Here is a 21,925-nt window from a genome sequence, read left to right as displayed (position 1 = left end):
CGCGCACGCGCGGCGGGGCGGCGGCGATGGCGTCGGGGTGCCGGATCGGGCCGTCCATCCTGAACAGCGACCTGGCGGCGCTGGGCGCCGAGTGCAGCCGGATGCTGGACTGCGGGGCCGACTACCTGCACCTGGATGTAATGGACGGGTAACGGCCGCGGCGCGAGGCGGGCGGCGGGCGGGGCGGCGCGGCGCGCGGCGGCGGTAACCTGTCTGTTCGGCCCCCAAGGCACTTCGTGCCGAACATCACCTTCGGGCACCCCGTCGTGGAGAGCCTGCGCAAGCGGCTGGGCCAGGAGCCCTTCTTCGGTAAGCGGGCGGGGGCGCGGCGCGGCGCGGCGCGGCTCGGCTCGGCGGGGCGCTCCCTGACGGCCCGCCGCCCGCAGACATGCACATGATGGTGGCCCGGCCCGAGCAGTGGGTGCAGCCCATGGCCGTGGCCGGCGCCAACCAGTACACCTTCCACCTGGAGGCCACCGACGGCCCGGGCGCGCTCATCAAGGACATCCGCGAGAACGGCATGAAGGTGAGCGCGGCGGCGGGGCCGGGGCCGGGCCCGGGCCCGCGCGGGCGCCTGCACGGCAGCGCGGGTTTCCCGACCGTGCCCCCTGCCGCAGGTGGGGCTGGCCATCAAGCCCGGCACCGCGGTGGAGCAGCTGGCGCCCTGGGCCAACCAGATCGACATGGCCCTGGTGATGACGGTGGAGCCGGGCTTCGGGGGACAGAAGTTCATGGAAGACATGATGCCGAAGGTGAGCCGGGCGTCCCCCACCTGCCGCGTGCCGGGCTCGCGGGCCGGCCCTCCTCGGGCTGCGCGAGCGGCAGCGTGCGGCCGGGCGTGACGCGGTGCCGGCCTCTCTGCGTGCCCTCAGGTGCAGTGGCTGAGGACGCAGTTCCCGTCGCTGGATATCGAAGTGGACGGAGGAGTCGGGCCTGACACCATCCACAAGTGCGCGGAGGTGAGGGGCTGCGTTCGGGCGGTCCGCGTGCTCAGAGGCGTTACTGCCCCTCGGGAAATGACACGTAAGAGGAGCCGTCTTCTGATGGTTTGTGGTCGGAGGGAACGGGAAAGCAGGCGGTTATCAGCATCGCGCGGGGTCTCGGCTCGTGTTTGTTTCAGCACCGTCTGCCGAAGCCTCTCCTAAGCTAAAGATGTTGTTCCTCGTACGCTCAGGTAACAGGAGTAGGGGTGAGGAGGTTATCTGCTGGGGAAGGGCAGGTTGCAGGAGTAGTGAGAGAGTGAGAGGAGAGTGAGGTTGCAGGTAGTGCCCCTTTGTCCTTCAGCCTAGCGTCGGTCACTGCCCTTACTCGTGTCCCATGTTACTGAGCAGGTGTTTAATGTCTTCCAGGCGGGTGCAAATATGATTGTGTCTGGCAGTGCCATTATGAAGAGCGCAGATCCAAGATCTGTGATCAATCTGCTAAGGAATGTGTGTTCAGAAGCTGCTCAGAAGCGGTGTCTGGATCGGTGAGACCTACTCGAGCAGTGTCCCAGAAGGCTCTGGGCACACAGGAAAATCCTTGTTTCTCGTGCTAAGGGAGGGCTGGATGAACGTGAATCATGGAAACTTGTTGCTGCTGAACAGAGGAATCATTTCTTCACTGCAATGAAGCAAGCAGCAGTGAAAAAAAGCTCCGGCTGTCTTTCAGGGTTGGAAATGCAATGGTTTGAGCCTGTTTCTTGATTCTGCGGAGGCTAATTGTACGGCACAACCTGTAACGCTGACTGAATCGAACTGCAGTTCAGTCAGTCTTTGCTTGCTAGAAGAGTGTAGCGTCGCCACAGGCCGTCACTCTCATGGAAGACTAATGAACCTGCCTTCCGCTGTCTGTGTTTGTCATTTGATCTGTGCATTCCTACAAAACTTTTCCATTGTCTGCATTAAACGCACTTCTGCTGGGGTAAGTCTCCCCTGAGCTGTCAAAATGAATAGTTTGGGAAGAAAGTCTGGGGAAAATGCACTTATGTTAAGTCTAGGAATCTCGTGCCCGATTGTCGGAAATACTTCTGTCTTTCGCTTTTACTGCGTGGAAGCGCTTGACCTTCATAAGTAAGTAGTTCAAATACCAAACAAGTCAGTGAAACATCTTTACCAGGTCACAAAAACTGGGGAGTATTTTTTACCTTTCAAATAATGATTCAAGACAGCTCTGAAATTCCTGGAAGTGACAGGACTCCATGGAAGAATGTTAATATACATTATCCTGACCCGTACCCTCTTTAGTTCGTGCATGTACCCCAGTCAGTGATTAAGAAGTGATTTCGTTATACGTAGGTTGAAATACAGCGGGCAGAAGTGTTTGTTTCTTGAGCTGTTAAACAGCTTAACTCTCCTCTTGGTTACTGACCCGAATAATTCTCATACTTTCCATTTGTTTCCTCTATCTTGTCTGGTTTGGATACATGAAGTAGGAGAGCTCAAACCTGGGGGAAGACTCGAGCGGGGTGTTTTAGACTGACTCGCCTCCCATGGCTCTCATTAGCCTTGCTCTCTCCTTTAAATTTTCATGATATTCTGCGTGGTATTTTTTCCTGTACTAATTACAGAAGGGTCGCAAAGAGTCTGCTGCTCTGGGGGAACACACCGGAAGGCTCAGCAGCCACAGCTTGGCTAGGCAAGGTATTAGTCCATGTGGCTGCTGCATGCGTTAAGGCCAGAAAGAAGCGGGGTGGGGTCTAATGCATTGTGCACATAGAAGTAGTCAAAGCTCTGGTACCCGAATCGCAGGCTGAGCAGCAAACAAAGTTAGAGCGGGAGCTGGAAGCGTGACTTCTCATGCTGCTGAAAGCACTACTTGTCTCCTACAGCTGCTCTTAAGCTGGGTCATCAAACCTTTCTGTTGTTTTGGAAAAAAATAGGCCCAGAGTCATGCTACTTAATTGAAGGTACTGTGCTGTGTTCTGAGCATAGAACAATGCAGTATGTTTTCTTTGCAGGTTGTAGTCACTTTGTCACTGTTAAATCTTCAAGTTTGTACTTGTACTGAGTCTTGGATTGGCACTGCTGTGAGAGACGCTACACACACAGGAACATTGCTCAGTTGCTTCTTTCCCTGTATATCCACCAGGAATGGGCTGTGCAGATGGTTACTGTGGCAGCGTCCTCTTTCAAACCTCAGGTTAAAGCTATTAGTAACCACAGAGCTGATCAATCTATGGAAGTAACAGTAGCAATGGCTGTTCTGCTTAGCATCTGTGTGGTTTAGTGCCTTGATACGGAAGTTGTATGTTAGGCTGCATTTAAGCCTCTTCTCCTATACTCAGTAATGTATCTCTACAGCAGAGACACCCCAGCAGCAGGACTCCAGCTGAGCACCACCAGGAAAGCCAGTAATCTTAGTTGGTATCCACAGGACCCAACAGACACCAGAACCATTACAGACAGATCAGAGTTTTGGCAACAGTGGAGGGAGGAAACTGAGGGCAAGTCACATGGACAGCAGCGGGGGGAGGGAGCTGACGGAGCAGAGGCACTGTCAGCACTACTGAACAGGGTAAGAAGACACATCTTGAGTAAGGCTGGGACCGGACCTGTCGTCCAAGTGCAGTTTCAGAAAAAATGGTTTAATTTGAATGGGTTTTAGAAGCTTGTATTGGTACTTACACTCTGTTAAGGTACTTGGATGCAGAGACGAAGTGCTTAAACCCTCATAGCAGCAGGGAGCAGAATATGTATCTATTGAAAATAGTGAATGAAGCACAAGGGAAGGCCGCTTTCTTTGTGCAGCTGCAACACCTGGGTTTTGGGAGAGGGGGCTACTGCTTATGTTTAAGTTAAGTTGGTTTTAACAGTCGGCCTTTGTAAAAGCTGCCAGCACTCCTTCCAGTGTTGTGGCTGAAGGTGTTCTTGCAGTGACAGGAGAAAAGCAACTGCCGCTGGCTCTGGGCCACCCTCCCTCACCGGCCTTTGCCTGCTGTGCCTGCGCGTGCCGCTTACCTGATGGGGCGGCCCCGTGCCCTGGTGCAGCTCTCTATGCAAAGCAGCTAGTTGCAGCTCACTGCTGCAGGTGGAGCGAGCTGAGAGCCAGATGGTAGGAGAAAAGGCGTTGGCCAGGCACGGGGTGGGGGTAAGACCAAATGTGCACTTCTATAGTTTGTCCAGTATGTTTTTCAGTCCCCTGGCTGCCCAGCCTGTCTTTGCCTAGCTGTTTTGCTGCTGCATTGTGAGGCAGTATTTCCCACAATGGCTGAGCAAATGCATCTGAAGAGAAGACAAAAGAAATTGTGCTTATGCTGACTTGCAGCTGGCAAGGTAACAAACAGCTGCTTTAGACCAGCATAGTAGAGGCTGACCCTTAAAGCAGCACAATTGTTCAACGGGACACCACAACTGGGAACTGTACAGCCACGCAGAGCAGCTTTACAGTCTGTGAGTCTGACCAAACTTGGGTCATTTATCTCTTTTCTCACGTTTCTACTCTCTTCACTTCCCTCTCCTCCTCAAATTGATCTAGAAAACCCCTCTCCTCTTGCTTCTTCCCATGCAACGCTGGGAATGTGTCTCCACTTCCTGACTGCATCTTCAGGACACGTCAGGGAGCTAGCTGGCTGCCTTACTTGCTCTGGCTCTGTCCCAGCTCTCACTTGTAGAACTGCTCACATACGTCAGGAATCGGGAATCACGCAGCAGGAAGCCCCAACCTTACAACAAAGTGGGTATGGTTCGGACACCCTCTTACTGAAGGGCTGCACGTAGGAGGAAAAGCCCTGCAAACACTGGTGGCATGCAGTGTTCTGAAAGCTTTTCCCAGCAGCAGATGCACACGCAAGAACAACAGTCACCTCTGTAGACAGATGCTGGGGGCAACCTTGGCCACAGGGCACCAGTGCAACTTCAGTATGACAGCACAGCTTAGTGCCACTGCCATCTGTGTGCTTGCAAAGCCGTTCTTTGGCCAAGCAGGTCTCTGTGCCAAGAGGAAGCGTCACTATTATTTCTTCACTGCTAAAAGGCCAGCAAATTCAGACTACATACAACAATATATATATGTGTATATATAGATATAGATATAGAAATAACTTTTAATTAAAAAAACAACCTTGCATCAAAGATTATAGTATCAGACATTGAGGCAAGATTCAAGTTTAAGACAAACCAGTGTTAAAAAAAGTTTAAAAAAATAATCAGAATGTGCAATAAACTACAATGTAGCAATAGGTTGTAGTGTTGAAACTTTACTGAACTGTTTCCAGATGTCCAGTGTATATTTCCTGTCATTTTGACAAAAAAAAAAATTGACACTATAACTGGGTCATCTGTCCAGTGCCATTCAGTTCCAGATATTACACGCAGAAGAAAATTTTGCACAAAAACAGAGACTCCTATAATATTGCCTTCAACTGTCCTACACAGAAAATCTTCCTGTTGGTAAATTATACCTACATTCAACGCTTAATCTTTGTTAATACCTCATGAGATCGCAGATTCATTCCAAACTACCCTATTTAGATGCAAGTTGAAACAACTTGCTTTTCTTTACTCACTGTGAACTCGCTGGGAAATAAAAACTCTATCCGGCATCACAGTGGAGAGCTTTCGGGCTTTTTTCCCTATTGGTCTTGTAGCCATCAGCCATCTCTTCAGCTAGTCACCAAATGTTGGCATACTTACGAGACTCTTGCAAGGCACTGTACAGAAATTGCAAGACTTTTTGTCTTTAACATATTAAAGCAAAATATTATGAGCCTCATTTGCTACAGAAGGACTAAAGAAGTGAGATGACCCAGAATGCAGTATTCAGAGAGCTCCTCTTCCCTTCCAATTCTCTATACCCACACGACAAACAGGAACCCTACTTTCTGAGTAGCAGATACGCGGACTATTGAAATGCAGTGGTCTATTTCTATCTTATTGCTTGAGGACGTCTATACAAAACATGCCCTGGCACTACTGAGAGCTGAGTACAGATTTTAAGCTAAATGCAAGGCTTCCACACTGCTGCTTCTCACCTGCCCTTCTCTTACGCATGGGTTACACACATGCATTTAAAGAGAGGTGGATTTTCTGCCACATGTTCATGCCACACAGGAAAATAATCAGTGGTTATTGTTTCTCCCCACTATATTGTCAAGTAGTTTTTCTGTGTTCAGTTGAAGTTGTTGGTTTAAGGTAGACAGCATATCCTGCTGCACCAAAATCGACTGGAACAAGAAACGCATTTGAAAACGAACAAGACAAAAAAGGATGATCATTAACAAATGTGGCGATAAGACAACAGAAAGCAGTGAATGCTGCCAGCAAGTTATGTGTGCCCACTCCCACCACTGGGAATATTAGACTTCCAGCTTGAAATAATTACTTTCTCTTGGGGTTCAGGAAGAAGAAAGTGTTGTCTTTGGGATTTATCCTGCCTGTTACAAAGCAAGAAAGAAAATATATTATATGCAGCTAAAATACAGGTTTTGAATTGTGCTGTCATATGCTGTGTGAACAAGAGAGATTTTACCTTACACTTTTCTCCACCTTAATTGGCTTTCTTAATGAACCACATTACTCCCTGTCACCTTTGCTTTCTTGTATTGTTGATTCCCAGGCAAACGTTTTCGCAGTCTTCTGACTCTTCTGTAGATTGTTTTCGTGGTGGAAGGCCATTGTCTGGCAAACCAATGGGCGTACACGAAGCACAGGGAGAGTCGCTGGGGAAAGCTGCACTTGACATTTCAGTCTGATTTGTTATTTGATCTTGGCACAGTAAAGCTTCCACCTCTTCATCTTTTAGTGGAAAAACTCGAAGTTCCCACAGCCCAGACTGAAAGGAATCGGAGAGAAGAGGAGAAAAAGGGATTTCGGTTGACTCTGAACTGATTAGCCGCGTGCAGAATGATCTGCTATCAAGTAACAAGTGAGCATCATTCTTTACAATTGTTTGCAGGGCTCTTCAGATACAGAATACAACACTACTAGGCACCAGCTGTCTATGTAAGCTGGCTTCATGGGATTTTGAAGTAGTAACAGAGCTGCAACTGTACAGACACAGCACAGGAAGGGGAAGGCTCTTTTCCCCGCTGCCAGGCATTGGGTGCCTGGCCCTGACATGCTCAGGCCTGTCTGGAACACTGGCCAACAGCCCTAAGACCGAGCGGCCCTGAGCCCAGGCCTGCCACAATAACCTCTAAACTTGTGCTGTGTTTGCTGAGCACTGACAACTTTACCTGTTGCCAAATGTTAGGTTTCATTCATCAACATTCATCAAACATGCACATCTAAACAGGAGCACTGCATTCAGTCCATGTAAACTAGGGCGACAGCCTCAGGTTTTGAGCGAGGAGGGATACAGATAAGCTCGAGCTCCAAGTTTTAGACTAAGAACCGGCGGTCACTGAAGACCTGAACGGACTGGAAGCTACCGCAACCACCCACCTTTGCTTCCTGGCTCTCCCTGCAGAGCTGTGCAATCCCTGAACAAACAGAGCTGTGGGCTTCAGAAGTCAGGTCGGGAACAGGTTCGGCAGCGCAGTGCAGCGAGGCACAGGAGCTGCCGTGGTGGTCCTTCTGCACCGAATCTTGGCTGTGTCGTCCATCAGCATTTTTGCTGTAAGATCTAGCACGGGACAAAAGGGGCGAGAGTCTTAAGACCCGGTTCCTGCCCTTTCACAACACTGACAACGGTTTAGATTTTCTTTTCAAAGTGTTCAGTTTCTCTGTATGTGCTACCTAAGCTCTACTTATTTAAACCAAAAGAAATGAAAATGCATGCTTCTCGACAACCTTGCTGTTGGAAAGAGTGCTGTGTGGAGAAGGGAGATAGATAAGCATGGCTGGAACAGCTGCACGCTGGCTGCACAACAGCTGGGGGCTGGTCCCGCTTGGGAGCACAGCATCGCTCACAGGCACCCGGTCCAAACCACGCTGCCGTCCCCCTGTGCCAGTGTAACTCAAGAAGAATGGCAGGTTACAGGCTCCCCTAGTGCACAGGATAGGTGTTACCCTCTCAATCTTATCACACAGATTATTTTACCCGCTTTTGAGATTAGAATTTTGACCTCGCCTTTATTGCAAATTTGAATTTGATCTAAAACACTGGCTCACGTTTTAAATGCCAGGTTTAAGCAAGCCTGACTTTCCTCACGTATCAATGGCAGTTGTGCTTTCAAGTAGCACTAGGATTTTGCCTAGGAGTTCAGAGAGATTTTCAAAATTGAAGGTACATATAGAACTTTTTTTTCTTCCCAGAAGATTTCAGTCTTTTTCCATACAAGTTCTTAAGTCACTTTATGGTCAAAACTCATTTTACCTCTAATTTTGTTTTGCATTAAAAAAGCTAATTTTGCATATTTATTCCTATTATCACAGTTCACCTTCAGTCAAGAACAGATACAGGCATATGATGAATGGCAAAAACATCCCGGCATCTATAGGATAGTTTTTGTCCTGGCAGATTGTGAAGCAATTCATGGGAATCATTTTCCCAGAGCCGAATTGCAGATAGAGCTTTACGGTGCTCACTCTTACATGCACTATTTTTCCCAGAGTTTTAGGGAGAGTTTGCACCAGAGTGCAGGCCTGTGATAATTAACCTTTTCATTACCAGCACATGACTGCTTAAGCATAAGGTCCTTGGCACAGCCAGTCAGGTCAGCGAAGAAGGGCTCCTGCTGCACAGCATGGCTGAAGTCACAGCTGGGAGTGGCACGAACCGACAGCGCTCTGTGATCAGTATGGGAACAAAACCCTATTCACTAATCTAGCACGCCGAACTTCCACAGGTTCTGCATGCTTCAGAACTGCACGGCCTTCTTTTTACAACTACAAATTAGACCTGGTACTGCCCCTGACAAGCTTATTAACAAGGAGCGCCTTTGTTTTCTCTGTCACAGTTCCCTGTGACAGCTGTGCCAACAGCCGTCATCATCACCCCTACCCGAGTCAATACACCTGCCTGCTATTCCTTCTGGGCCAGCGGCTCTGCTCCCACAGCGACCACCTCGCTCGCTCTCTTTCTTCATACTTTGTATGACGTGAGGAAAACACTTCATCTGACAGATCTTCTGCCTGTAATGAGAAAGGAGGGAGAGACAGCTGCTGCTGTAATTAGGAACTTCACTAGAAACAAAGATAGACAAAATTATATGTAGTTCTATGGAGGTCTATTCCCCGGACATGCCAGAAGAACAGATGATGCATGCTTGCAGTACGAAGGCATATAAAAATAATGGGATGCTGTCACAGTTTACTTCTTCATGTGCCTGTGGTCAATCTGGATCGATACAGAAGTTATCCCCCCCTCTCACTTAATGCATGTTCTCCTATGGTGGGAAGCAGAAAATTTAAAGGACACGTATCCGTAACAAAGACAAGCAAAAATTCCAGAACTTTCCAGAGCCTGCTGCAAGAGGGGGCTGGGAGACAGAAGGATTTGCCAGGTGCTCTTTAAGTGCAGAGCAATAGGCCTGAGCTCACCGAGGCCTGGGATGGCTCTGCGCAGAGAGGCACACAGCAAACCTGAGGTGCCGCATTCCTGCTAAGAAGCCAAGCAGTAAATCGCTTCTGGTTTGAAGAGAGCACTTCTTAGCAAGTGGTCTGCACCACCCAGGTACAACTTCACACAGAACAGAGCTGTATTTTAACTAACTGCTCGCAGTCAAACAAGCCAGCTTTTTAGATCAAAACTCCTCAGATGCAGCTCTCTGACCTTCACTTTGAAAGAGCCATCTTCATTTGTCCTGCTGCTTAGAGGTGCCTGGGTGAGGAGCACGGTGCTGCCCGTCCCTCTCTCTCTCTCCAGATCAGGGTGAGCTCTTGGCTGGGCCACACCAGCACGGCTCAAAATTGTTTCAGACTGCTCCAAACCATTCAGCCACCTCAAGGTTCACCTAAGAGCTAAGGCTGGCAAGAGCACGCCAGTGCTGCAGCCATGGATTTTTACGCCAGCTGCTGCCAACTCAAAAGCAGCGAAATTCTAGGAAAGAACAGTTCCTGTTCGTAGGAGCCGTGAAACTGCATTGCCAGATCAGCCCTGGACAAGAACTATACCAAGAACTGAGGGTCATGGAAAATAAATGGAATTTTCTATAAAACAAAGTTCTCGTGGCTGTTACACAAGCAACACGATTCATCTTCTGATTCCATCTGATAAAACACAGAACCAAAAAGCAGAGTCCTCACTGCTCTGCCAGAGACAGACAGACAGACTGTCAGCTGGACTTACATTGCAGCAGACAACAAATGCCCCCAGGTTTCCTGCAGAAGCCGTTCCCTGCACAAGGACTTGCAGCACTGAAGCGGTGCATTACTATTATGGCTGCAAATGCAACATACTACAACACGTTTTTGCTGCTGCAAACATATGATATAGTGGCATTCCTCAGCTTCCCAGGGACCGCAGTTCCAACCTAAGCTGCTGGTCATGAACTACAGCCCCACAACGAAATTCAGCTGGGTTGGTGAAAAGGGCCCCAAAGCTGCAACTCGGAGTCTGAATGGCCACGGGAGCCATTTGCTAAAACTGTAGCTGCCTGCTTCCTCCACGGCTCAGCACTCAACAGGAACCTTCACACAAACAAGCCTGCTTTGTTTGCCCAGCTCGTGATTTCTTTTTGAAGACTCCTCATTGCTTTTATCTATTTATGTTGAACACAAACCGCTTTGTTAGCCGCTGATTTCCCCTCATGGAAGTCAACCTAATGTGCTTCCTCCTCTCTCTGGAATTCACCAGTTCTGTCACTTGGATGGCGTCGGTCAGGGCCTGCACCTCACTATAGATTCCACTTTTCCAAGGTCAGTGATGTACAGCACAAAAGTGAGAATTTTAAGGACTACCAAAGTGTTATTCCCTCAGGGAACATTTAGGATTTTTCTGTGTGCTCAATTTCCTTTGAAGTGCAAACAAAAGATAATTCTGAAAGAAAAACTTAGACTTTGAAAATACTTTTCTTAGCAAATTGCCAGAACTTTTCATGCTGGGAAGAAACTTCATTTTTAATGAGCTTCCTTTCAGAATCAAAGCCCACATTCCTCCGCAAGCCAAGAGTTCTGAAATACTGAAATAAGCCTTACTGTACCTCTTCCACGGCTGATAGCAGAGATGTAACTACTTGCTTATTTGAGTTTTACTTTATTCCGTCGAAGACTGACCACTAATGCAGTTTATTTTAAAATTATTTGTTTCACAGACAAAATCACATTACCTCAGTGTAAAAGGTCTCTACTTGATTCAGTACAGCCTTTGCCCCTCCCTAAGACTTTATATATTTCCTCCACCAACTTCAGGTTAATTTCTATTTACTCTAACTGGAGCAATTTGATTTTTTTTCCCCGCTAAGGTTAGGTTGAAAAAGGCCAAAGAAAAGGCCAAAGAACTGGCATTGTCAGAAGAATCTGGCAGGGACGTTGAGAGCAAAGACTGGAAGGTCTCTTTGTGAAGCTTGTCTAAGGACTTCATGCAAAGGACAAGACTTTGCTTCCGTGAAGATGCAAATTCTCTCCATCACATCTAGCTAAGCTACGAGACACTGAGCATTCATGTTGAAGAAGCAGGAACGGCACCAAGAATAAATGGCCAGGAATACTTCTGAAAAGTTCTCAAAACAAAGTCAGTGCTTCAGTCTCCTGCTTCATGGGAAACACTAAGTCATACACCGTAAAAACACGCAAAACTAATTACACAAATAATTATTCTGAAGTACTTGTCATTACTAGAACAATTACAAAATAAACTTTAATGCTATTTTATACCCTTGCCTTGCCAGAAACTTTAACCTAGACAAAACAAAACAGGAAAGCCCATGCCACACCCTCCCAAGCATTAAAGCAGTAGCAGGCTGCAAATTCATACATGCAGACCAGGAAACACAAACAATGCATGTCCAAAACCCACGTATTTTTAGAGTGAACAACAGAGCAAACATAGATAGCAGATTAATTTTTAGATTGTCCAACTTCTCTGTTTGCCCTTGTAAGGCAAAACTATCAAAAACAAGAACGAGGTACCCAAAAAAGGTAAGCCTTTTGTACTCAAATGAACGTACTGTGAACGGGGAATTGCCGAGTTCCTATCCTTGGAAGTTCAGCTCCTGTAGAACCTGACAAATTTGGGACTCCACGTTTGTTTTTAACTTGTGGAAACTTTGGGTACAAGTCCATTGCATCAAGTGGATGAAATCCCTAACTGGTAGTTGACACATGGAGTTTTAAATTTAGCCAGACAGATGACAGGCGGGAAATAAAACTGTTCTATAGTACCACAGGCTGCTATGCAGTAGAAAGCAAAGACAAAGCTTATGTTTCTACAGAAGCAGACAGTACGTTTTGCCCTCTCTCTTCTTCAACAATGATCTGCTGAGGCTCACCTCGATGTTAGTACAAGGAGGAATTTCAAGAAAGTCACAATGTGAGTAAATAAAAGAAGAAAAGGTAATGCTCCTGTTCTCTCATGCCATTTCTCAGGCTTACTCAGTAACAGAACTAACTCAGGCTAAACTCTAAGCAAGGCAGTGGAAGATTTTATGATCAGACAATCACCTTTTCTCAGTGCTCAGAAAAACATCCAAACCAATTAATATGATCCCAAAAGAAAGGGGAAAAAATGGCAAAGGACAACTTAGAAGACTAAGATCTTTATCATTTTCCTCATCTAACATCTCTCTCATTCTACCCAGCAGCTGACACACAATATTGAAGCAGCGGACCACAGCGGGAGGCAAAGCTGCTTTATTGTACTGAAGCTACTTTCTGGCCAAGTGATGAATCATACAGGCTGAACTAGGAATGCCAAACACAAATGTACTGGGAGGGCTATTCAACAACAAGCACACGCGCTTCACAGAGACACCCTGAAGTCCATTCAGCATTATGTTTAGCATAATCTTCTGTACTGCTACATAAATGCAAAACTTTCCTACTAATAAGGCCCCTATGCCCTGGTTGTAGATGTTCTGAAAAACGAGCTCAAGAATGGACACTGTGGATGAAGGTACAAATGCTAATCCTATAGCTGCAACAGTTGGTAATGGCCTACAGCAGAGACTGCAGAGACACTATGGATGTCCAAAGGACAGCAGAACTGGCAGGTTTGTCTTTTGACACTGGAAGAGGAGCCGCGATAAGACAGGAAGAACAGAAAACCAGCCTAGGGACCAGACCGGCTGTTACGTTCATACTGGGGCTACGAAACACTTCAAGCTCATCACTAGCGGAGAAAGGGACCCCGCAGCCTCTAAGTTCACAGGCATTCTGTGAAGGAAAGAGGGAGATTTTTACGTCTGGAGAAAGCAACGGTAGTAGCACACGATGTGCAGATGTGGCAAAAAAGACGAGCGGGAAATCCCAAAGGTTGTGTTGCTCCTGAGAAAGAAAAGTTTGCTTCCAGCAGGAGGGTTGAAAGAACACTGAGAAGAAAACTTGAAGAACCTTCTGGGCCTGCAGGCAAAATGCCAAATTACCTCTTGAAGGGCAAGAGGCCATGGGAACTGGCCATGAAGGAAAAGGACAAGAGACATTATAGCACTGGTAGCTCCAGAGACAGTCACAGTCACAGACCCAACATCTGAATGCTCAGGAGCAAGGGGACGCTACACGAGCTCTGACTGTGCCAATAGCAAGGGACGTACGAGTTAGACGAAAAGCAATTATTATTGGAGATACTTGCATTTCTGTCATCCACTACAGGGTCAGGTAGGTTGGGGTAGGATGTATTTCCACATTCTGACACCCTTTATTTTTTGAAATGTGAAACTTACTGGGATTTGCACAAAGTCAGTGACTTTAGCAAATACATACCAATTATCCCAATTATACATCTAGTTTAACCGAGCAGTTGGTTTAATTAAAACACAGCTTACCTCTTCTTCATCTGCATGAGATCTTTCCAAAGGTTCTAATTCAACAACTCTCCAGCTAGAAATCAAACAAGAGAAGTCAGTTCACCTGAAAGCTGCGTCATTGTTTCAGCTGTAAAGAAGCACAGGGTCACCAAGGTTGGTAAAGACCTCTAAGATCATCACCTGTTCACCTACCACTGTATTTCCCCACTAAACCATGTCCCTTAGTACAATATCTAAACATTCCTTCAACACCTCCAGGGACGATGACTCCAGCACCTCCCTGGGCAGCCCGTTCCAGCGCCTGACTCTTTCAAAGAAGAATTTTTTCCTAACATCCAACCTGAACCTCCCCTGGTGCACCTTGAGATCATTCCCTCTTGTCCTTCTCACTGCAAGAGAAGAGGCTGAGTCCCACCTCACCAAAACCTCCATTCATGGAGTTGTAGAGAGCTATAAGGTCACCCCTGAGCTTCTTTCTAAACAACCCCAGCCCACTCAGCCACTCCCCACAAGACTTGTGCTCCAGACCATCACAGCTTCCTTGCCCTGCTCTGGACACACTCCAGGGCCTCTATGTCTTTCTTACAGTGAGGGGCCCAACAGTGAACCCAGTAGTCAAGGTGCTCTTCTATTTCTACAGATAAAATTCTTTCAGATATAAGGTGCCCATAACAGATGCTTGGAATTTTTCTTTCCTAACTCAATATTTAACCTTTCCTTTTCCTGACACGCTCTTAAGTTAACCAATGTAGTTTTAGTAATATTCTTAGCTTTAAAAACATTATAAAACCAAACACAAATAAGAGATTTGTAATATGAAACAACTACATTTCAGTATTTCAGGTGCATTATCACTAAGCCACTGAACTACAACAGAGGAGATCAATTACCCTGTGCTAGCAATCTAAAGACGTTTAACTTGTTTATTGAATCTCTAGAATTACAAATAATAGGTTTATGGTATATGGAAAAAGTTAAGCTTATTCTCCAGTACCAGAATGGGTAAGTTTTAAAAATATATGCTAAAAAACCATTTCTGTTTATTTGCCGAAAATAGTTAGCTACTTTTTTTTTTAAATGAACCAAAATGCACACAAAAGATGGCAATCTCCGTGCAACTCCTGAGAGGGTCAGCCTAATAGCATACGTAAGCCTACAAGCACCACTACAATTAAGATGATATAAAATCCCTTCTATTTTTAGCCAGTCTCTGCATCTGCCATCACTCTGCGCCTATTGCTTTATTTCCCTTGTCTTCCTACCGCCCATCTTTTCACCCACTCCTACACACAAATTGAAGTGCGTAGTAAAAAAACAGTCAAGCATATGAGAAGATCATCTCAGTATTGTAACATTATCTAACTACAAGTTATCGATATCCTTAATGCTGTCACGTTCATGTTGCTGCCTTCGTTGCAACTAAGGAGGTCATGAACAAACCTTGGCGTAAGGATTTCTTTGTACTGTAGTTTCTCCAACTTTGATGGTGCCACCAGTGACATTGGAATAACAATGTTGTCTATATCATAGGAGCTCTCACTTCTCAGCCTCCTCCTTGAGTTATGCTGTATAATAGAATCAATTCAAGATTCATCAGCTTACAACACAGGAACTAAGTTAATTGAGAAATAACAGAAGTGCACAAGAAACTCTCGCTTGAAGAGATTCTAGAAGTCAAATGACTTTTTTTTTTAAAAGGAATTTCAGCAAATCTTAAAACCATCTCTTCACTAAGATTTACTCCTTGCTTTCATAACACCTTCTGAAATCAGTGGGCATTTCCCTAATTTCAATTACCATTAATTTTGACTATTTAAGAGATCTTCAAATTTAATGCTCCCTTCTTCATAACTGATTTGCTTTGCCACAAGCATACTAGGATTCCTGGTGTTCTGTGGTCAGTAGTGCAAGGAACCTACAAGGATAAAAACTGAGCTTCCACGATTACAGGGGAAAGTTTAGCTTTAAATCATGATATATTACATATTATAATATCTTAATTTTTAGCTGAATGGTAATGGAAAAAGATCTATTCTAAAATGCTCATTTAGGTGTTCTTCAAAGATGGCTTCATCAAAAAAGAGAAATTAAGAGATCTGTGCTCTTGTCAAAATTGCCTGGAAGAAGTGTATCTGAATTCAATTCTCCAGCCATCATCACCAGATTAAAACTTGGCAGGCACCAGCATAGCACTAGGTCAAACAGAACTGAAGGCCTGAAATCTGAGTTCATTACTTGCAATAAAATTAAAACAAAGTTTCTTCAGGGATTTTGCTGAATCAGAGCTCTGCTGCTCCTCAGCAAATTTCTATACCAGACTTTGCCAGTCGTGCTCCACGAGAGGTTTCAAACAGTGAAGCTGAGGCTTAACAAGTGTTGTGACTGTATTTGCACTGTGAGACCACTTTGTGCAGCTGCACCAAGAAGAAAGTGTTTTAAGAGCTCTTGTGTAAACCTGGAAGCATAAATTGGGCTATATTCCATGAAATCTCAAGAAAAAGTAAAATGAAAGGCCCAATGCCAGTAACTAAAATGTTTGCATCAGTTCTATTATCTGTAAAACTCTTTAACAAACAATTATCTGTTTTCCAAGCACACATAATCCGGAATAATTTACTTAATGTAAAAAACTTTTTTTTTTTTTACTGTAACTTAACACTGAATTAGATACAAAGGGCACACATTTTTGATTATTAATTGGCACAACTCCATTAACATTTCAGCTAAGACAATGATGCATTTTTCCTCTACCTGTGATGAAGCGCTGTGAGTGGGCCTAGACATCGCACCGATATTGGTCCCGGCTGCAAAACTGCTAGGGCATTCTGGTTCTGCATGTTGAAAGGAGAACGTCTCAAACCTAGTGTTACGTTCGCCTGTCACAAAAGAACAGTAATAAAAAAATGCATGCTGACTGTTGTCTATTAGACTAAGGATATTTTTCCATACAGTAATAGTAAAGTCATTTCTAGAAGCCCACAGCTATCCACTTGAGATTTAATGAATACTAAAAAAAGCTGTCTAAATAAACACTTGTTACTCATCCTGTCATTGCTGTTCCACAAAACTCGTCCCTTTCCTTCTGCAAAGGATTTCTTTTGCTGGAACCAACCTCATGTGGGCAAATCCTGCTTCTTATTACAGAAACCATCCTAGACTACACACAGCAAATCCAATCAGACCTAGAAGAATGCTTCCCAGCATCCCCTAAGAGCGCTTCATCTCCCTGATGTACCAATCCCTAACTGACAGATTCCTCCTGGATAAATGGTCAAACAATAAAATAAAACTGGCAGTGGTGCCAACAAGCAAAATGAGTTCCTCCATCTCCATGCATGGTTTCTCCTAGCACTGGCCCACTGCTCCAGACAAGTCCTAATTCCCGTTCTCTTATATTCAGTCTCAGTGGAAGCAGCATTTAGGGTGATTCAGAAGTTAACCACCTTCTACCTTAATGCCCAGATTAAAAATATGAGAACAAATTAACAATAAAAAGAATCAGCAGATTCCAACTTGAAAAAAAAAAAAAGCTAACTCAGATCCTAAATCCAAACTGCACAGGCTGGGTCAAGGACGTGAACTCCCATCTCCCAGGCAGCGCTGCAGCTCCCTGGCACACGGCTTTTATTTTTGGCCTTGTTCATCAAGCTGACCTTCCCCATGGATAATTTCTCCTAGACAGAGCCCAAATTAGGAATAAATATGTAGTACTACACCCATAGCACTAATAAACTAGAGCTGCTGCTGCTACTCACAACTATACCACAAAGCAGTTTTCTGGCATTGGGAAACCGATCCTTAATGATAAAAGATTTTTCTCTTCGTCTTTTTCTTCTGTTACCTCAAGTAGCCAAATCCTATTAGCAGAGGACTAATTGTAACTTCAGAATGTTTATATCAAGAGGTCCTCTCCCTGGTGCTCCCAGTAACTCCCGTTGTTGCTCTCAGTGTGCATGACAGCTCACTTGGGGAAGCAGCGTGGTTACAAGGAGCGCTGGGCCAGCAGCTGCCTTCTGGGGGCTGGTGACTGGTGAGAGGGGAGGCGGCGGAGGTTGCTGGTGGCGAGGGGGAGCGGGGCGATAAGCATCTTGGCTTTCTTCTTGTTTTTAAACAGATCATAATTTTTGGTTACATTATCTCTGCGGCAGTTCCCACACTCCCACCTGCGTTCCAAGACTGCACCTTGCAGCTTTACCTGGATATGTGCTAGAAGTGTGTTTTCCCATCACGTTAACCGCTGATTTATACATTCTAGTTCTTTCCTAGGGGACATTTTACACTAATATAGTTTGCCCTCTTACTTATCATTTTTCCTCATATCTTTTGGGAGGAATTTTGCCAAAAGTTTTCCCAAAGTTCACATAAATGAATCTGTAATAGAATCTGTTAGACTTTACACCCCAATAGCCTGGAGAATTATTTAAATCTACACGGGCGTGCTCAATTTCCTGTCTCTATATGAGCACATTGTGCTACGTGGCTCTATAGAAATCACAGGGCAGCTTCTATTAATTTACCTATTGCTGAAGTAGAGATTCAGTGGCTTACAATATAAAGATAACAAGAGTGAAAACACTAATTATAAGCACTGGTTACCCACAAGTGCTCCTAACAGCCTGGAAGGAAACCAGAACCACAAATGACAGAACGCAAGAAACCAAGCGCCGCTGACCAAAGATGCCAGGAATAGTAAATGTTTGGCTGGGCACGTGATTTGACAGATAAATTTGCAATTCAGTCTGTTTCACTAGACTACTATAAAAAAAATTAGTCATGAAAATAATGACACCCAGCATTACAAAAACACAGTGGGACTGCTAAGCAGCTTCCTTAAAGAGTATTCCAAAAATAAAATACAGAAGCTTGCCTCCTTTTGCAATACACACTGAAGAAAAAAGAGAAGGATTACGGTGCTTTACAATAGCACGTTATTCTTCCCGGCATTTTAAGTCCATTTCTTTGCTCCTGAAAAGTTTCGTAATAGTATCCTTTTTGGAGACACCTTACAATTCATTCACAAAAGCACAATGACAAACTCCTTTATACAGTATGTATTTTAACAAATAGTACTGTCTTAAACAACACAGTTTTTCTCTTACCCACTGCTGTCTCACTGAGATGTCTTTTCTTTCTTCCCTCTGACAGCTGCTCAGATGTTCCTGACACTGATTGAGATTTGGAATTAGATAAACAGCTATTGTTCCATCGTTTAAGAGCAACATTATGGTGATTATAGTCTACAACAGAAAAAGCACGTATCAAGCAAACTTATTCTCCGTGGTTCCAATTCCAGACAATCTCACCTGGTGAACTATTGACAGTGGAAAAAGCAAACTTCAGGTAAGGATCCAAATATTAAAAATACTGCAGTGGGGCACCTGTGTTTGCAGGGAACTCGTAGTCCAAACTCCCTGCACTTGTACTGGTGCCCTCCTGATGGGATCGCTTCAGAGTAACAGGAGTACCTGACACTGTGTTCTAGAGATTCCTATTCCACCCAAATCCATGGCCAGTTACCTTCCCTGATAACTGCTTTTGCTAAATTTATAAACTGAACATTTTCAGGACAGACTAATGAAAAACAGTTTTGCAAATGTTGCAATATTTTGCTTTACGTACCGTTTTCTGGAGATGTTTTAAACTCCACTCCAGGATATGAGGCATCAACAGGTTCTCCCTTGATGTCATCCTTCCTTAACAATTTTTCAAAGTATACGTGAAGAGGAATATCTAAAAAAAATAAATAATCCAAACAACATGAGGTTTAGATGGCAACCTATGAAATAATGAAATAGGCATCGTTGCTAGAGGTCTAGGAATCAATTTATACAATGCTATGTAATATCATTTATGAGCAGCGCAGTTGCCTTGAGTCCTGTGACTCATAAAATGGCTCAGCTCTGAGAACTGCTCACTACATGGCTGCAGTATCTTGACACTGTCAATCTGGACACAATCTAGGGAAGCATCTGAAACTGGAAAGGAAAACCTGATGACCATATCCCCCAGAAGCCCAGCCAGACATTTCAAAGGTGTGAGTTCTGCACACATAAACAAAACATTTCAGGCAAAGTAATTCTCAGCAAGATAATTATTGCACGTGTGCTATCCTCCACTGTAGCCTTTTCTATCAGTTATCTAAGACAAGTATTACATAAGATGGGCGGTGAGGCCCTGGCACTGCTGCCCAGAGAACTGTGGGTGCCCCATCCCCGGAGGTGCCCAAGGCCAGCCTGGATGGGGCCCTGGGCAGCCTGAGCTGGTGGGGGCAGCGCTGCTCAGGGCAGCTGGTTGGAACTGGGTGAGCTTTAAGGTCCCTTCCAACATAAGCCATTCTATGATTCTGAGATAATCTCCTGTAATTGCTGAGAGTAAGACATGAAGGTACCTTTCTTTCTGCTAGCGAGTTACACCTTGGTAGAAATAAGTCGATTTTTAACTGTGAAGCTACGCTGCCACCTGTGCTGACCAAGGCATTATGCTGAAATGGTTCCAAGCCCTCCAGCACTACGATCTTTTAAGTGCCAGTAAGACAACTAAAATCAAGGCAGGACTCAACTGATGCTCCCCAACAAATCTCAGTGTGGGCACTCTGTAGATTAACAGTTTAACTTTTGTAGTCTTTGACGGCAAAGGGGAAAATTCAGGGCTGTCGCACTCAGGAATAAACTATGTACCTGCCGTGACTCCAGAACTGATCTTCATGAAAACAAGCTCTGGAGGATATAATGAGAGAAAGACGGGGGTCGACCCCTCTTGGCTAACTTCTGCACTAAACCCAGCACAGTGGAGAGCACACAGGGCATTTTTCCTATAATCCACAAGGCTTTTGGTTCAGCCTTTTGGGTACAAGTAATTAACGCTTTTCAAAATTGCTACTGCTGAGAGCTTAGAGGTAATTTCAAGATACATTCCTTCTTTCTCTCTCTGGCAAAGGCTACAGCAGGAAATGTAATTCATTTCCTGAGGGAGTTCTAACCAAGAATTAGTCTGCAAAACATCTCAAGTGGTAAGGAATTTAGCCACTGTTGTTAAGAAAGGAAGGCTTAAGAAAAATAGGTCACTATAAGAAAAGCCCTTCTGGAAATAAAAGAAAAAAGAAATTAAGTAGAAAGAAATATGTCAACATAAGAAGCAGGCTCGACAACTATTACATTCAGAGGACCAAGCACAAGGCCACAGGGCGGGCATTAAACTGTTTTTATTTACATACAACCACAGCCTCATGTGCCTTGAGGACTTGCCAGGACAGAACCTTTCAACGTAATTTGCTAACTAAAAAGAACAAATTATTTCAATTTGATACTGATCTAAGTAGGTATTTTGTCTCAAGATCAAAGCTGACCTGCAAAAGGTTTTCTTTCCCCCAAGGTTTTTGGCATGTTTCCTATTCTACCTTTAAGTAAAATGTAAGAAGGTCTGAAAACTTTGTTAGTCGTGACATTCATGTAAAGAAAAACAAACAAACAAAAAGCTTCTCTTGATTTCTTCCTGAAGAACAACCTCTCTGTCTCAGAGATTGTTTACTATGTGCTCCTGTACCTTAATTAAAAGGGCAACAGCATTTGTTCCAGATTATCCACAAACTAGGTGCTAAAACACCAGGCCCAATGTCTTAGATAAAACCTACCATGTTCCATCTGTCAAAGCGTAAGTTTGAAAAGGCACTTTGATGCTCAAGGTATGATGCAATCACTTGCACTTTTTTGTTAAAGATCCTTTGTAATATGGAATCTCTTAAGACCAGGATCTGAATAATACCATTATACTTCCTGAAGCAAGCAAGTCCAACTGCATGGCATTATTACCTCGCCTGCAAATTCTCCTTTGAAATTAAAAAGTAAAAATAAAACAATAGTTACAAGAACAAACAAGATCTGAATCTTGTATTGAATCTCTCTTCACACACTGAAAAATCTAATTCCCAGAGCTTCAAAATATGACAAGAACCAATAATATTTTCTAACATAGAGGAAATTAAAAAGAAAGCCTTTTTTTATACTTTGCTGACAGACTTTTTTTTATTCAGAAGAAAGCGGTAAGAGATGTGGAGATACCACTAGGGGTATTTTAAGAGAAGTTATCCCTCTGGGAAGGGTTAACTGAGGAAGCTGCAAAGAAGATATGAAAGTGAATCATACTACCTGATCAAACTGGAAAATT

The 21,925-nt window shown here is 44.6% G+C and overlaps 2 protein-coding genes across 7 annotated transcripts in view; one reads left to right on the top strand and one right to left on the bottom strand.

Moving 5' to 3' along the window:
* On the top strand, positions 1-1,927 carry RPE (ribulose-5-phosphate-3-epimerase). Of its 2 annotated transcripts, none has more exons than XM_021397555.1 (6): positions 1-137; positions 230-309; positions 387-526; positions 618-752; positions 873-959; positions 1,350-1,472. In XM_021397555.1, coding segments are annotated over exons 1-6 (567 nt in total). In that variant the 5' UTR covers positions 1-135. The 2 variants fall into 2 exon arrangements, with proteins under 2 accessions (XP_021253230.1, XP_021253229.1); XM_021397554.1 differs by having other exon boundaries at positions 27-148; positions 1,350-1,927.
* Positions 5,157-21,925, bottom strand: part of KANSL1L (KAT8 regulatory NSL complex subunit 1 like) — a 55,501-nt gene continuing 38,732 nt past the window's right edge. For 3 of the 5 annotated variants that reach the window (XM_021397550.1, XM_021397553.1, XM_021397551.1), the window contains 8 exons: positions 19,382-19,492; positions 18,862-18,999; positions 16,514-16,638; positions 15,203-15,327; positions 13,781-13,835; positions 8,881-8,993; positions 7,362-7,542; positions 5,157-6,750 (listed from right to left, as the gene is read on the bottom strand). In XM_021397550.1, the coding sequence (XP_021253225.1) occupies positions 6,502-6,750; positions 7,362-7,542; positions 8,881-8,993; positions 13,781-13,835; positions 15,203-15,327; positions 16,514-16,638; positions 18,862-18,999; positions 19,382-19,492 (1,097 nt within the window). In that variant the 3' untranslated portion in view covers positions 5,157-6,501. The remainder of the gene's footprint in view (positions 6,751-7,361; positions 7,543-8,880; positions 8,994-13,780; positions 13,836-15,202; positions 15,328-16,513; positions 16,639-18,861; positions 19,000-19,381; positions 19,493-21,925) is intronic. The other 2 variants (XR_002439026.1, XM_021397552.1) reach the window with 2 other exon arrangements.

This window comes from Numida meleagris, chromosome 5 (genome assembly GCF_002078875.1).
Source record: "Numida meleagris isolate 19003 breed g44 Domestic line chromosome 5, NumMel1.0, whole genome shotgun sequence".
In the NCBI taxonomy this organism is placed as follows: Eukaryota; Metazoa; Chordata; class Aves; order Galliformes; family Numididae; genus Numida; species Numida meleagris.
This window is presented reverse-complemented; position numbering and strand designations above follow the sequence as displayed.

Excerpts from the sequence above, each read along its gene's own strand:
- RPE (XM_021397554.1), top strand. The coding sequence starts at position 27 with ATGGCGTCGGGGTGCCGGATCGGGCCGTCCATCCTGAACAGCGACCTG. Across the intron at positions 527-617 it reads TCCGCGAGAACGGCATGAAG|GTGGGGCTGGCCATCAAGCC; the intron begins GTGAGCGCGGCG and ends CCCCTGCCGCAG. Across the intron at positions 753-872 it reads TGGAAGACATGATGCCGAAG|GTGCAGTGGCTGAGGACGCA; the intron begins GTGAGCCGGGCG and ends GCGTGCCCTCAG.